Consider the following 13,756-nt stretch of genomic DNA (forward strand, 5'->3'; position numbering starts at 1 on the left):
AGCAGTTTGCATCATCCATCATCTGGAGAAATCGTTTATTTATATAGTAATAGAAGAGTAATGAGATAATTATCCCCCCCAAGGGGGGAATAATTATACTAAAACATGTTTTTGCATGTTCTGCTTTTAAGTTATTTGTAGCAACAAAACTATTTTCTTATGGTGATGTTATCCCCCCCCCACCAAAAATATATATATAAACTGATCCACCCTTGGTTCTACTACATTTATAAATAAAATAACTTTTTTTTATTTTAGCCACTTTTCATTTTTTATATCTGGTAACAGTCAATATAATGTATTGTTGATGTTTAGCACATATATTTAATGATTTTTCCCTATTATTATTCAAGGTATGTATGCAAGATATATATATATACACACACACACACACACACAAAAACTCCCATTATAGCACTTTTGAAGAGACTGTTTCCAGAGAGCACCATAAGTGGGGATACCCCATTTTACAAGATTAATCATGGGCAAAAAAAAAAAAAAAAAAAAAAAAAAACACTAAAAGCAGGATAGCGAAAAAGACATTTTTTATGAGTTAAACCTTGAAATTTTGCTAGTCTGTTAGATATTTGACACATATTTAAAGTTGCACCTCTTCACCAGTGTGAAGAGGTGCGACTTTAGGTTAGAAAAAAGATTCTGCGTGTGTGTGTGTTTGCACACGCATGCAGGTAACTGGCTGATATATGCGAAATGGTATCTCAGTAATATATACCGAGATAGGCCATATATGCAGCCTATAATGTTTCAGTAGTTTCCTATGCATATACCTTTTGTTGTTTAGCCAATAAAATCTAAATATCTTTATATTATATTCATCATTCATATACTGTTCACTTTCCTCCAACTAATTTTTTCCATGCTCTGGGTTATTAGTTTGTATGAAGGCCAGAGTATCTGCTTCTGGCCTAATTCCTTACCAAATCTTGCCTGCTGTAAGCTAAACTGCTATACCATTGCCCATGACCAAACACACAACATGTACACAAAATAAGTATATATGCGTAATACTACAAAGCTCTGTCTTTGCAGCAAGTTACAAGAGCCCAATAGATATACCCAATTAAAAAATCACATATATACCGAAAAATCTGATAACATATATAAATCTAACAAAGGAAATAAAAACGGGGAAAAAAGAAAGAAAATCAGCATAGCAAACATTGGTGGCCTCAAAGCCTGCAACATGTTGCAGAAACAGTAAATGATGAATAGAAAGTAAACCAGTATGTAACTACACAAAGAGGGGGGGGGGGCAGAAGTAAATCGAGATTGTTGTTGTTGTTATTTGGTTTTTAGGAGCTTTAGCAACTAAGGCCATATTGCTCCGGGATATGCGATGGTCATTCCCTGAACTTTCCGCATCCTCCGTATTTGGTGGTGACTGGCTCGAACCCCGGTCTAATCAAGAAGCGTGTGCTACACACACTGCTGCTCCTTCCCACCTGGCTACGGAGGCGTGCAAGTAAATCGAGTTAAAGGGTGTTGTACAAGGAAAGAATTTGCAAACATGCCAATTAATTCAAATAAATTTGAATTAATTAATCATTTTTGTAAATATATATTGTTTAGTATTTTTATTAATTCAGATTCTTCCTAAATTAATTTAGGAATGCTTCCCTTTATCTCGATTTCTCAACCCCCATTTCTTTGTTTGTTGTTATAACATACTGGTTCTAGTTTACTTTCTATTGGTCACTTACTGTGCTTGTCGTATAACTGGCATATTCTTATTTATATTCAAATTTTATATATATATAAAAACTTGAGCTTCCTAAAACATTTTTTTTTTTCAGATTCTAATTTTTTTATTTTTGTTTCCTTATACTACTGTCATTTTTGTTTTATTAGCACATCTGTCATTACATTACCACATATCCAATTTTATATATATGTATATAAGATTAGTCAGAGAGGCACTTGTTATGTCACGATATGTGTTTGTTAAAGTTGGAGTCTTGTTATTTATGTATATGTGACGTTTCACTAATAAGCCAGTGCCAGCTTAGTCAGAGTTTGAGGGAAAAATAAAAATTTCAATTTATAAAAGGAATTTAAACAATCATGGCTAGTGTACTGTGATAATGAGGGTTGATAAATAAAAATATCTTTAGTTATCAGTTTAAAAAAAAAATTAATTAGTTTAATTTCTATTAAAATTATAGTTTACAAGTTGTAGGTTAAAATTCAAGTTATAATAAATTAATTAAAGCTTTAAAAGTTGAAGTAAAAGCATATGTTTTGCGACATTAGTGGGAAATTTGTTAATTGTAGTTAATAATGTACATGTGTATGTGCATACACACACACATACAATTAATGTAATAAATTAATTAAAGCTTTAAAAGTTTAAAAGTAAAAGTGTGTTTTGCATCATTAGTGGGAAATTTGTTAATTCGTAGTTAATAATGCACGTGTGTATATGTGCACATATGTCCTCCAATATGTATTTAGGACACTAAATCAAAAACATCTGTTTAAAAATAAATTGTTGATGTGGAGACTGAATTTTATCCCAAAAGTGTTTGATTGGATTTCTGAATCCAGTCAATTTCTCCCTGCTGGAAATGGCTGGCACACTACGTCATTCTCCTCAAATCGTCATTGTGGCTGTGCTTTGTGACAGAGCATTGTCATGTTGATAAAAATACAATCCCTAACCCAAGAGTTGTTACGGTGCAAGTAAGGTAAAGTCGTTCAGAATATCACAATATGCAGATGCATTAATGATATCATTGATAAACTTAGATACAGTTAAAATCATGGAACATATACCCATACCCATATTCCACTCTATTGCCACCAAACTTCATTGTTGGTTCAGTACACTTATCGAAGTTCTGTTGATGCCTTTCAAGTCAGTAGAACTTCTTGCTACCTATTTCATTCGTTGATGTGCACTGAGAGATTAGTAATGATATGAGGTGCACATAATAAGTTATATGCTTTGACTGTAAATATGCCTGTAGAAGTCTGCAGTTTTAACATATTCTCTTAAAAGTTTGTTAGCTCAGATCCAGCTCAACACAGTGAAGTATGGAGAAACCGAAGAGTTATATTAACCAACCCAAAGCAAAACATGGATGTTATGAAATTGGAGCATCGGGTCTCCATAAAATTTTTGACAAAAGAAGGTAGTGGACTAAAAGTTATAAAATTCTTGCAGATAAGTCCTGCCACTTATGTAGTGCAGATAAGAATAAAAAGAAGTGTTTATATAAAAAAAAACATCATGTGGAGCTAAGCTAATGCTGCCCAATGTGATATGTACGTGAAAATCAGAAAGGACTCTTGTTGTAGTATGCTACTGAAACAAGATCTAGAAAAGTTGAACAGATGTGGTGAGAGGTGGCAACCGAAGTTTAACATTGACAAATGCAAAGTACTGCATATGGGTAGCAGTAATCTCAGAGTAGCATTAGCATTAGTAGAGGCATTTGATGCAAGAAAGCAAGCTTATGCAGCATCAGCCAAAAAAAAAAAAAAACCACTTCCACTTAACCCCTCTGTTCGTTCAAAATACCTGTCCAGCCGAGCCTTAAACTTATTTAGGCTATCAACCTCCACCACAAGGGATGGAAGTCTGTTCCACCAACCAACCACCCGCTGGCTAAAGGCAAATTTCCGCACGTCTATCCTACATCTGTCTTTCCTCAATTTGAATTTATCTAGCTCAGAAAAATCACCCTCTCAGGTGATTTTTCTGAGCTAGAGGAAGAATCCCATCAGCATTGAGCATGCTTAAACCATTCAAGGCTTTATACACCTCTATCAGATCACCTCGCTGGTGCCTAGTCTCCAGACACTGTAATTTGCAAAACTTAAGCCTTTCCTCGTAAGAGCACCCCTTTGTTCCATTCACTAATCTTGTTGCCCTTCTCTGTACTCGTTCCAGCAGCTCTACATCCTTCTTGAAATGAGGCCTCCAGACCTGTATACAGTACTCTAGGTGTCGCCTGACCATAGTAATGTACGAACTGTGCGCTACTACACTCAGGGTAGTGGAGAATTGAAAAAGACCTGGAGGGTAATTATGCAGTCAGATATGAAGTTTTCTGAGCACTGCAGACAGGCTGCAAGAGTAGCTCATGGGATCTCGTGAATGATAAACAAGAATTTTGCTAGCAGGGATAAGGTGATTATTCCCTTGTATAAGGCACTGGTTGGACCACATCTTGAGTACTGCATACAGAGATGGGCAATGAGATTGGTGAGTGCAACAAAGGGTTGCTCTTACCAAGAAAGGCTTAAATACTGCAAATTGTAGTGTCTGGAGACTAGGCACCTGTGAGGTGATCTGATTGAGGTGTATAAGGCTTGAATGGTATGAGCAAGCTCAATGCTGATGGGATTCTTCCTCTTGCTCAGATTACGCACCTGAGGGAGCATAATTCAAATTGAGGAAAGACAGTTGCAGAATAAATGTGGAGAAATTTGCCTTTAGCCAAGGGGTGGTTGATTGCTGGAACAAACGTCCATCTGTTTTTGTGGAAGATGACAGTTTAAATAAATTCAAGGCAGAACTAGACAAACTTTTGGAGTGAATGGATGGGTGAAATGGGAAGGGTTTTATATATATATATTTTAGCCATATATATATTATTATATATATGGCTGATGCTGTATAATGTTACTTTCTTGCATCAAATGCCTCTACAAATGCTAATGTTATTGCTAAGTTAGAGTGCATAAATTTATGCACTTTAATTTAGTAATACCAGATATCATAATGCATTTATGCATTGTGATATCAGAATGCATAATAATCTAATAACTGTTTTTTTATAATTTAATTGATTTTATTCTCATTCTTATGGATAGAAGAGAAATGACAACAGCAACCCATATTCACAGGCAGTATATCCACAATTACAGCTAAATGCTGACCATAGAAGTGAAAACAAATTATTAAACCTTGAAGTCGTGCTTTCCTATGTTCCAATAGAAGTAAGTTTACATTGGAACGTAAATTTACTTCTATAACTTTGAAGAATGAAAACATAATAGATAGTGTTAACAGTTAAAATTAAATGAGAGATGCATATTTGTGAAGACCTTTGCAAGAAAATTGCTATTGTAGCTGTTTAAAGCACTTTAATAGTGAATATACACACATACATAGTTGCACATATTTTGTTTTCTGTTACATGAATTTTCCTGTTTTTAATACTAATTAAATTGCAGGTATTAATACTGCTTATGGTGGTCTTTTTATTATGGACAGTATTCATAATAATGGATTTTCATTATAATTAGAAAGATATTAATCAGTTTTAATGAGTCTGATTGCAAGATAATAAATGGATTGTGAAGCTACTCATTCATTTGCGGGGGGGGGTGAAGTAGCTAAAATAATCAAGGGAATGCTTCTGACTGGCAAACACTAATAGTCCAGATATCCTTAAGTCTCTCAACATATTCTTTGTTGTATAGTAGCATGCATTCATATTTACAGAGTGTAAGTAGATTATGACATATGCTGGTGAGACCTAGTAATGTTTGTTTGTTTGGCCATAATGGCACAAGGACAGTTGGGCCATAATGTACCTAATCTGTGGTGAAAAGTAACATATAGTGAGAGCTGGTAATATTCAGCAGGCAGCATGGAGGTCCCAATTTGAAACTTTTCTCCATAAAATATTTTAATAAGAGCTGTTCCTGTGTGTTAGAATTAAATCCATGGAATCCTTAAAACAATGCTCAGTCAACCTATAAATATTGCTTTTAACCATTTGACTGAAATAGGCTACAATTAGCGTTATATAAAAAGATAACAGCTTTCACAGGCAATCCTTTGGTAGTCAGGAAAATTAAGAAACTATTCCAAATGAACCCATACCAGGAAATAAAGAAAAGTCTGATTACAACCAGTATATTTTCTTTTAAAATCTTTTTAAAAATAGGGGGGGGGATATAGTTTTTCTTAATTTCTAGCATAAAGGTTTTGCATAGCATTGTGTGTGTGATGGTAACATTGTGGTCACCAGTGGATGGACTACATATTCCATGGCCTCAATAAGATGAATTTTATAGCAAAAATTAATTTAATACCAAATTAATATTTATCTGAAAATTATTTGATTAAATTTTTTATTTTTTATTTTTTTGCTTACTGAAAATTGGGAAATTGTTACTAATTTTTGGTTTGTTTTTTTTTTCTAGGATTTCTGCCATAATGAGTGAAGTGAACATTTTATTTCCACATCATGAAATGCTATTTTTATGGCCATACAAAATGCTATTTTGTTATAACAGATGAGTGTGTTCAATATATGTTTCCTATGTTATTATGATGATATGAGCAAAAACAGTTATCTGAAGATGGAAGCTGTTATCTTCTCAGCCATCGGCCGGTAGAATATCTTTGGAGAAGTCATGGCTGACAGTGATCTACAGAATCATGTGAATAGAGACCATGATATTAGTGGGGGTGTCATTAGTGCTGTTGGGGATGAAGATGAAAGTGATACTGAAATTATGCAAGTTGTTGCAAATGCAGTTAACCTTAGGTCCAAAAAGTTCATTGGAATAAATGGTAGCATTACCAATGATGACCTGAACAGGGAACGTCCGATGTCTTGGGAAGGGGAACTTTCCGATGAAGATATAATGATTAATGGTGCTGTTGTCAATGGTACAGAATCTGTTTTGGATAACTTGATTCATGGTGATGGACTTTCATCAAGAATAACACAGCCTCCTGGAAGTCCCATGTGTATTGTGGAGAAAGATAATAGTAATGAGAAAAGTGAAGATGTGGAAAATTCAAAGGTAAGGATATAAAAAAAAAATTGCATGCCGTAAAAAAAATTAATATAGTGTTTTTAAAATAAGAGCCAAAGAAACTAAGAATAATAGAGAGTAAGAGAAGCTACTTTAAAAAATGTAGTACACAGTTTGTAATCTAATCAATACAAGCCTTCAATGATAAATAACCATTAGAACAGCATAAAAATGTATATACAATAGAAGTCTGATCATCTGGCATCTATGGGGCTGTGACATTGCTGAATTATCAGATATTTGTTTAACTATACTTTTTTTTTTTTTTTTTTAGTTCTGAAATCTTCTAATAAGCCAGAATTTTTGGTATGTCAGCATGCTGCTTTATGTAATAAAAAAGAAAAAGTGAAACAATACATTAAATTGTAAAGAGGCAAATTTAATGACAGAACAGCCTACAATTTTTAATTGTTCTCTAATGTAATTTGTAGAAGAGCCAACATGAAATAGGTGCCTCCGTAGCAAGGTGGGAAGGAGCAGCAGTGCGTAGCACACGCTTCTTGATTAGACCGGGGTTCGAGCCCATGACCACCAAATATGGAGGATGCGGAAAGGTCAGGGAGTGATCACCGCATATCCTGGAGCAATATGGCCTTAGTTGCTAATGCTCCAAATAACAAACAACCAACCAACATGAAATTCATCAATGAACATTTGATTTCTGCAGTTGTTTATGATACTTTGGTCCAGCTTTCTTGTGGTTTTTCAAAGCAGCATGCTTGCCAACGTCAAACTTGTTCTTCCATGATATGATACATCCATTGGTAATTTAACTTAAAACTGAAGAACTTTAAAGTTTCTTTATTTGATTAACTTTTATCTTGCGTTAAATTAATTTTAAATGATAAATTTTTACCAGCTTTTCACTTTTCAAAGAAACAAAAAAAAAAAAAAGGAAGAAAAAACACTAGATGAGAAATTAATTTCCCAATTTATACATCCAAATTATGAACAAATACAGTGTAATGCTGTCATGAACGAAAAAATCTCTGAATATTTATTTATTTCTCCTCTGCTTAATATAAATTGTTGAAATTTGCTGTATTGGTGACTGATAATTTGACTGTCGTGTTTACACACACAACAGTGCAACAGTAACATATAGCAAGACAGTCCTGTGGTCTTCAAACTTCCCCATGCTATTAATTAAAGAATGCAAGATTGCTTTCATTCTGAAAATGTATATATTGTTAACTATTATATATTAAATGCTGATGGTGGGGATGGCATTGCCATCCTTCTCATCAGTGTTTAAGGAGGGACAGTAACCACACTACTATATAATGCTGGTTGGTCATCTTTTTTTTGCACCATTAGGTGCTGTACTTTTTTACTTTTACTGCATATCAGTATCAGAGTATTGACATCCTCTCAATTCTCAACTTCAGCAACTGTGTACATTATCTTTTGAAAGTATGATGAATGAGAATGAATTAATTTCAGCTTATGTATTTTAAAGTATATTGCACCTAATGTGCAATACATTACAGTATAGCTCAATTTTGTTTTATGAAATTAGTGTTTGTTATATAGTTTTTCATTTTTTTGTTAATCTAGCGTTATTATTATTAGCCATATAATGCAAGGAAGTCTAAGACTTATGCTGCACCAGCCAAAAGAAATTCCCAAGTTACCCTGAGAGAGAGAGAGAGAGAGAGAGAGAGAGAGAGAGAGAGAGAGAGAGAGAGAGAGAGAGAGAGAGAGAGAGAGAGAGAGAGAGGAAGGAAGGAATTACCAAGAAAGAGGATGATGATGATATCCAGCTCAGAACCCTGGGTTTGCCAAGCCCATACTCACCAGATGGTGTGAGCCCCTGGGGTGTTTTAGCAGCTTAACTTGCACGATACCAAGGTTAGGAAAATTTGCAAGGCTACAAATAATAATAATACACAAGTTTTGCTAGCAGCAATAAGGAGATGATTATTTCTTTGTATAAGGCAATGGTCAGGTCACACCTTGAGTACTGCATACCAGTCTGGAGGCCAAATTTTAGGAAGTATGTAGAGCTGCTGGAACAAGTAGAGAGATATCCAATGAGGGGAACAAAGGGTTTGCTCTTACCAAGAAAAGCTTAAGTTCTGCAAATTGCAGCTTCTGGAGACCAGGCACCTGTGAGGTGATTTGATTAAGGTGTATAGGGCTCACATCTGGTGAGTATGGGCTTGGCACACCCAAGGTCCTGAGCTGGATATCATCATTTTTTTTTTTTCTTGGTTTGGTTATTCCCTTCTCTCTCTCTCTCTCTCTCTCTCTCTCTCTCTCTCTCTCTCTCTCTCTCTCTCTCTCTTTCTTTCTTTCTCTCAGAGTAACTGAGAAATTTATTTTAGCTGGTGCAGCAGAAGCCTCAGGCTTCCTTGCACTATATGGCTAATAATAATAATAAACCTTGTGGACAAGAAGGAAAAGGCTACCTATCTGATTGACATAGCAGTACCCAACACTGGCAACTTGCAAAAACCCATGGGGGAAAAATCAGGAAGTACATGAACCTAAGACAGGAGATCAAAGAGATGTGGCATATGCAACAAGTAACGACCATCCTGATCATCGTGTCAACCACAGGTATGGTGCCAAAGACCCTACATAACAGCCTAGCAGCAATAGGTCTCTCAGCGAATACCTACAAGGAACTCCAGAAAGTTGCAATCCTGAACACCCGTAGGATAGTCAGAGTTCCTCGACCAACAGTAACATTAAACATAACCACTGTGTACTTGGTAGCAATACACTTCACGAGGTGGAAGCCCCATTCAGAGAGAAATAATATAATAATAAGGCCTTGAATGGTTTGAGCAGGCTTGATGCTGGATGGGATTCTTCCTCTTGCTCAGATTATAATGCACTCGAGGGGTCATAAATTTAAATATATGGCAGCACAACGAAACAAATGGCCCTCAGTCCCCAGTGGCGTTCACTCCCCCTCTTACGGCAGTGAGAGGATCCTTTGTTCCTCTCACCAATCTTGTTGCCTTTCTCTTTACTTGTTCTAGCAACTCTACATCCTTCCTAAAATGAAGTCTCCACACCTTTTATGCAGTATTCAAGGCACGGCCTGACCATTGCATTATACAAAGGGATAATCAGCTCCTTATCCATTATACAAGGCATATAGACTAGAAATTTGAAATTCTCTATGGAACTCAGTGATATTTCACTATATTTTGTTTGTAGTAGTGAACTGTGGCATCGATTTAATTGTATCTCATGTTGTGACTACCTTCACAATGAGTTACCATGATATTGCACTACCTTGAATAAGTAACACGTCACCAATGGAGAAGAGTATTGTTACTTATTCTTGGCTGATACCACCACTCAGACTGCACCATTTCAAGGGCATCATCAGACTTCCTGGTGGCCGTTTCAAGGTTTATTGGCGTATCCTCTGTGGGTGGGTAGGTACCCTGGTGTTGCAATCATGCCAATACAGTTATGAAGTATAACTCCACAATATGAGAGATGCCAGATGGTATACATAGTAATAATACTAAGAAAAAAGAATGCATATGGACTATACTTTGAAATTCACTATGGAATCATCAGTGATATTTCACAATATTTTGGAGTATCCTTTTGTATTGCGGAGTTATACTTCATAACTGTGTTGGCATGATTGCAACACCAGGGTAGCTACCCGCCCACTGATGAAAGGCCAACAAGCCTTGAAACGGCCACCATGGGGGAGCCCGATGATGCTCAGAGTTTCCAAGAATAGGTAACAACAGTATTCGTTACTAGGGAAGATTTGCCTATTCGAGGAGTTGAGTTTATGAGTGGTGTGAGCTGAAGAAGTTACTGTCCCTTTCATTCTTTGACACTGCTTTTTTCTTCCTCTCCTACAATTACTTTCCTCTACTTTTTGCTTTCTAAGTCTAATAGGGACAAATAGATAATAGAGCTATTATTCCCACACACATACAAAAATAACCTTGAAATGGTGCCGTTTGGGTGGTGGTATCCGCTGAGAATGAGTAACAATAGTTTTCTGCATTTGGTGAAGCGTTACTTATTTGAGGAGGTAGTGCAATATCGTGGTAACTCGTGAAGGTAGTCGCAATATGAGATACATTTAAATCTATGCCACTTATACTACTGTTGTAGTTCACTTCAGAAAAGCCTTGATTAGTACGAATAAAGACTCCTGCGAAGCCATCGTATTAAACAAATTCATACTGTTCAAAGCTATTATAACACAAAGTATGATAATTGCTCCCACCCCAACGAAAATATGCAATAAAAACTTTAAGCACAATTTTTTTTTTTTTTTTTTTTTTTTTTTTATCTGTTTATTAACCAAAGGATAATAAAAATGTATTTCTGATTCAAGTTTATTATAAACTGAGCAAAGAAAACATTATCACATTTTATTAAAATACTTTAGCAGGGTACATTGAACTGTCTTCTCTTTCTTTAAGTCTTCATACATGCACTTGCAGTTGTTGAAAACTATCGGTATCTAGGCAGACTTGTGTGTTCCAGTCGACGTTGTGGTCAGCGTCCACAACTTGCTGTTTTGAAGCTTCCAGAGTTTGAAATATTTTTTGGTTTTCTTTGAGGGTGAACTTCATTTGCACGTCTACTTCTTCATCAGCATTGTCTGCTTCTTCAAATGCATGCTGTTGATCTGAATTAGAAGGTCTCTGTCAGTCATTTCTTCCGAGTGTGATTCAAGAAAGTCACGGACATTTGTAGTTTCCAATTCATCTAAACCAAGCCATCTTCCAATGTCTGTTATTTCTTCAACAACAGCTTATACTCAAAGGGAAAGCCATCAAAATTATTTGCGCAATGAGGCAAAATGTGTTTCCACACTGCATGCATATTGCTTGCAGTTAATTCTTCTCAAGCATGGGAAATATTTTCAGTTGCATCTTTTATGCTATATTTTTTCCAGAAGTAAATTAAAGAAATTGCACTGTCACCTGTTTGAGCAATTTCCTGTGCAAAAACTCTTCTTAGGTAGTAAGCTTTAAATGTTGCAATTATTTCTTGGTTCATGGGCTGCAATAAAGTTTGCTGGTAAAAAATATGACTCTTACATTCTCACATTATGTACCAAGTGTAGTTGGATGACCAGGGATATTATCTAAAATCAGTAATGCTTTAAAAGCAATATTGTTGTGCTTGCAATAATTTTCAACAGCTAGGCAAAAATATGTTGATTACAGTCTGTTGAAATCAGATTACAGTCTTCAAAAATAGCTTTGGTTACCCATGCTTTCTTATTTGAATGCCAAAAAGGTGGAAGAATCGCTGATTGTAGCCTCTAAGAGCACGAGAATTCGATGAACGATGAACAAGCATCAGTTTCAATTTGATATCTCCTTCTGCATTGCCTCCCAATAAAAGTGTTAAATGAACCTTAGCCACTTCATCCAGGTTGACTTTTTTCTTTTTTGGAAATATAAGTTCTGGAAGACATTATTTTCCAAAATAATCCAGTTTCATCAACATTAAAAATTTATTGGTCTGTGTATCTATTCACCTTCCTCCACTATTTTCTTCAAAATATTGGGATATTTAGCTGCAGCTTTTTTATCTGCACTGGCAGACTCACCAGTAATTTTAACATTATTCAATTGAATTCGATTTCTAAAACAGTTAAACCACCCATTGCTTGCAATAAAAGTTTCTGCATGAACTCCAGGGTATGTCTGCCAGGGGCAAAGGTTGATGACGTTGTAGAGCAGATATCATCTTTTAAGGGCACAAAAGGTGATATAGTTGTACACGTTGCCACTAATGATATCAAGAGTAGGAGACCGGCAGAATTGCTTAACAAGGAGAGGTCACTGTTGAAAAAAAGCCATGAAATAGGGTTGAATTTGAAAGTGTCTGCAATTCTGCCCAGACACAATAGGAGGGAGTATATGATGAGAGCCTTGTCAATCAATTCGGTCCTGGAAAGATTGTGCAAGGCTCAAGGGGTAGAATTTTTTTCAGCCTGGGCTGTACTTGTTAACAGGAGAGATTGCTTCTACAGGGATTGGATACACTTATATAGAAAGGGTGCAAGAATATTTGCTGATGCTATCGAGGCAGTGCTAGGTGGGTCGGAAAACTGCTAGCTTGGGGGGGATACAAGGACTAATCGATTAACAGTAGCCACTGGCAGAGGTGAAAGAGATTCTTGCACTGCTTCTATTGGAATGAGCAGAAGCCTGAAAAACAAGATGCAGGATATTTCAGAGACTGCCAGGAGTAATTGCGGTACAAGTAAACACATGCGTTGTGTTAGGGTAGCTAAGAATAGAAATAGGTGGATGTATACTTGCGTGTACACCAATGCTAGGAGTTTAGTAAATAAATTTGATGAATTTGAGGTATTGCTCAAAACATCAAAGGCAGATATTGTTGGGATATCAGAGACGTGGTGTCACACAGATATAAGGAATGCAGAACTGGAATTTGGGGAGTACAACGTCTACAGAAAGGATAGACTGGATAGGAAGGAAGGAGGTGTTATGCTATTAGTTAAGAAATACATAAAATCCAAGGAAGTGAAGCCAGTGGACATCGCTGGACAGTGCAGTGTCGAGTCAGTTTGGTGTGACATAAGCATTGGGAGATCAAAATTGAGAGTAGGAGTGTGCTATAGGCCTAATGACTCTGATGAGTATAATAAGATACTGCACAGGGAAATAGAGTGGGCCAGTAAATCAGAGAGTCTTATAATGGGAGATTTTAATTTCCCAGATATTGACTGGAATTTGTGGGTTGGTCACTCACACACTAGCAAGGCTTTTGTGGATTTACTGGATGATTGTTTTCTACATCAGCATGTTCAGGAGGAAACTAGAGGGTAGAATACTCTTGATTTGATTATCAGCAGTGATTCTTCATGCATTAAGAATCTGCAGATAAATGAACCACTAGGTGGCAGTGATCACAGTGTGCTGAAGTGGGATTTACTCAAAGAGGTAACTACCATTAGGGGTAAAGCGAAGGGTTATTG

The 13,756-nt window shown here is 36.1% G+C and overlaps 1 protein-coding gene across 1 annotated transcript in view; it reads left to right on the forward strand.

Annotated features, from left to right (window-relative positions):
* Positions 1-6,336: 6,336 nt before the first annotated feature.
* The window catches only part of LOC150083914 (nuclear hormone receptor FTZ-F1 beta-like), a 119,241-nt gene continuing 111,821 nt past the window's right edge, over positions 6,337-13,756 (forward strand). Inside the window, exon 1 of the mRNA XM_090374953.1 lies at positions 6,337-6,789. Within this exon, the coding sequence (XP_090231079.1) occupies positions 6,394-6,789 (396 nt within the window). The 5' untranslated portion in view covers positions 6,337-6,393. The remainder of the gene's footprint in view (positions 6,790-13,756) is intronic.

This window comes from Mastigoproctus giganteus, chromosome 6 (genome assembly GCF_048544385.1).
Source record: "Mastigoproctus giganteus isolate SK-2022 chromosome 6, ASM4854438v1, whole genome shotgun sequence".
In the NCBI taxonomy this organism is placed as follows: domain Eukaryota; kingdom Metazoa; phylum Arthropoda; class Arachnida; order Uropygi; family Thelyphonidae; genus Mastigoproctus; species Mastigoproctus giganteus.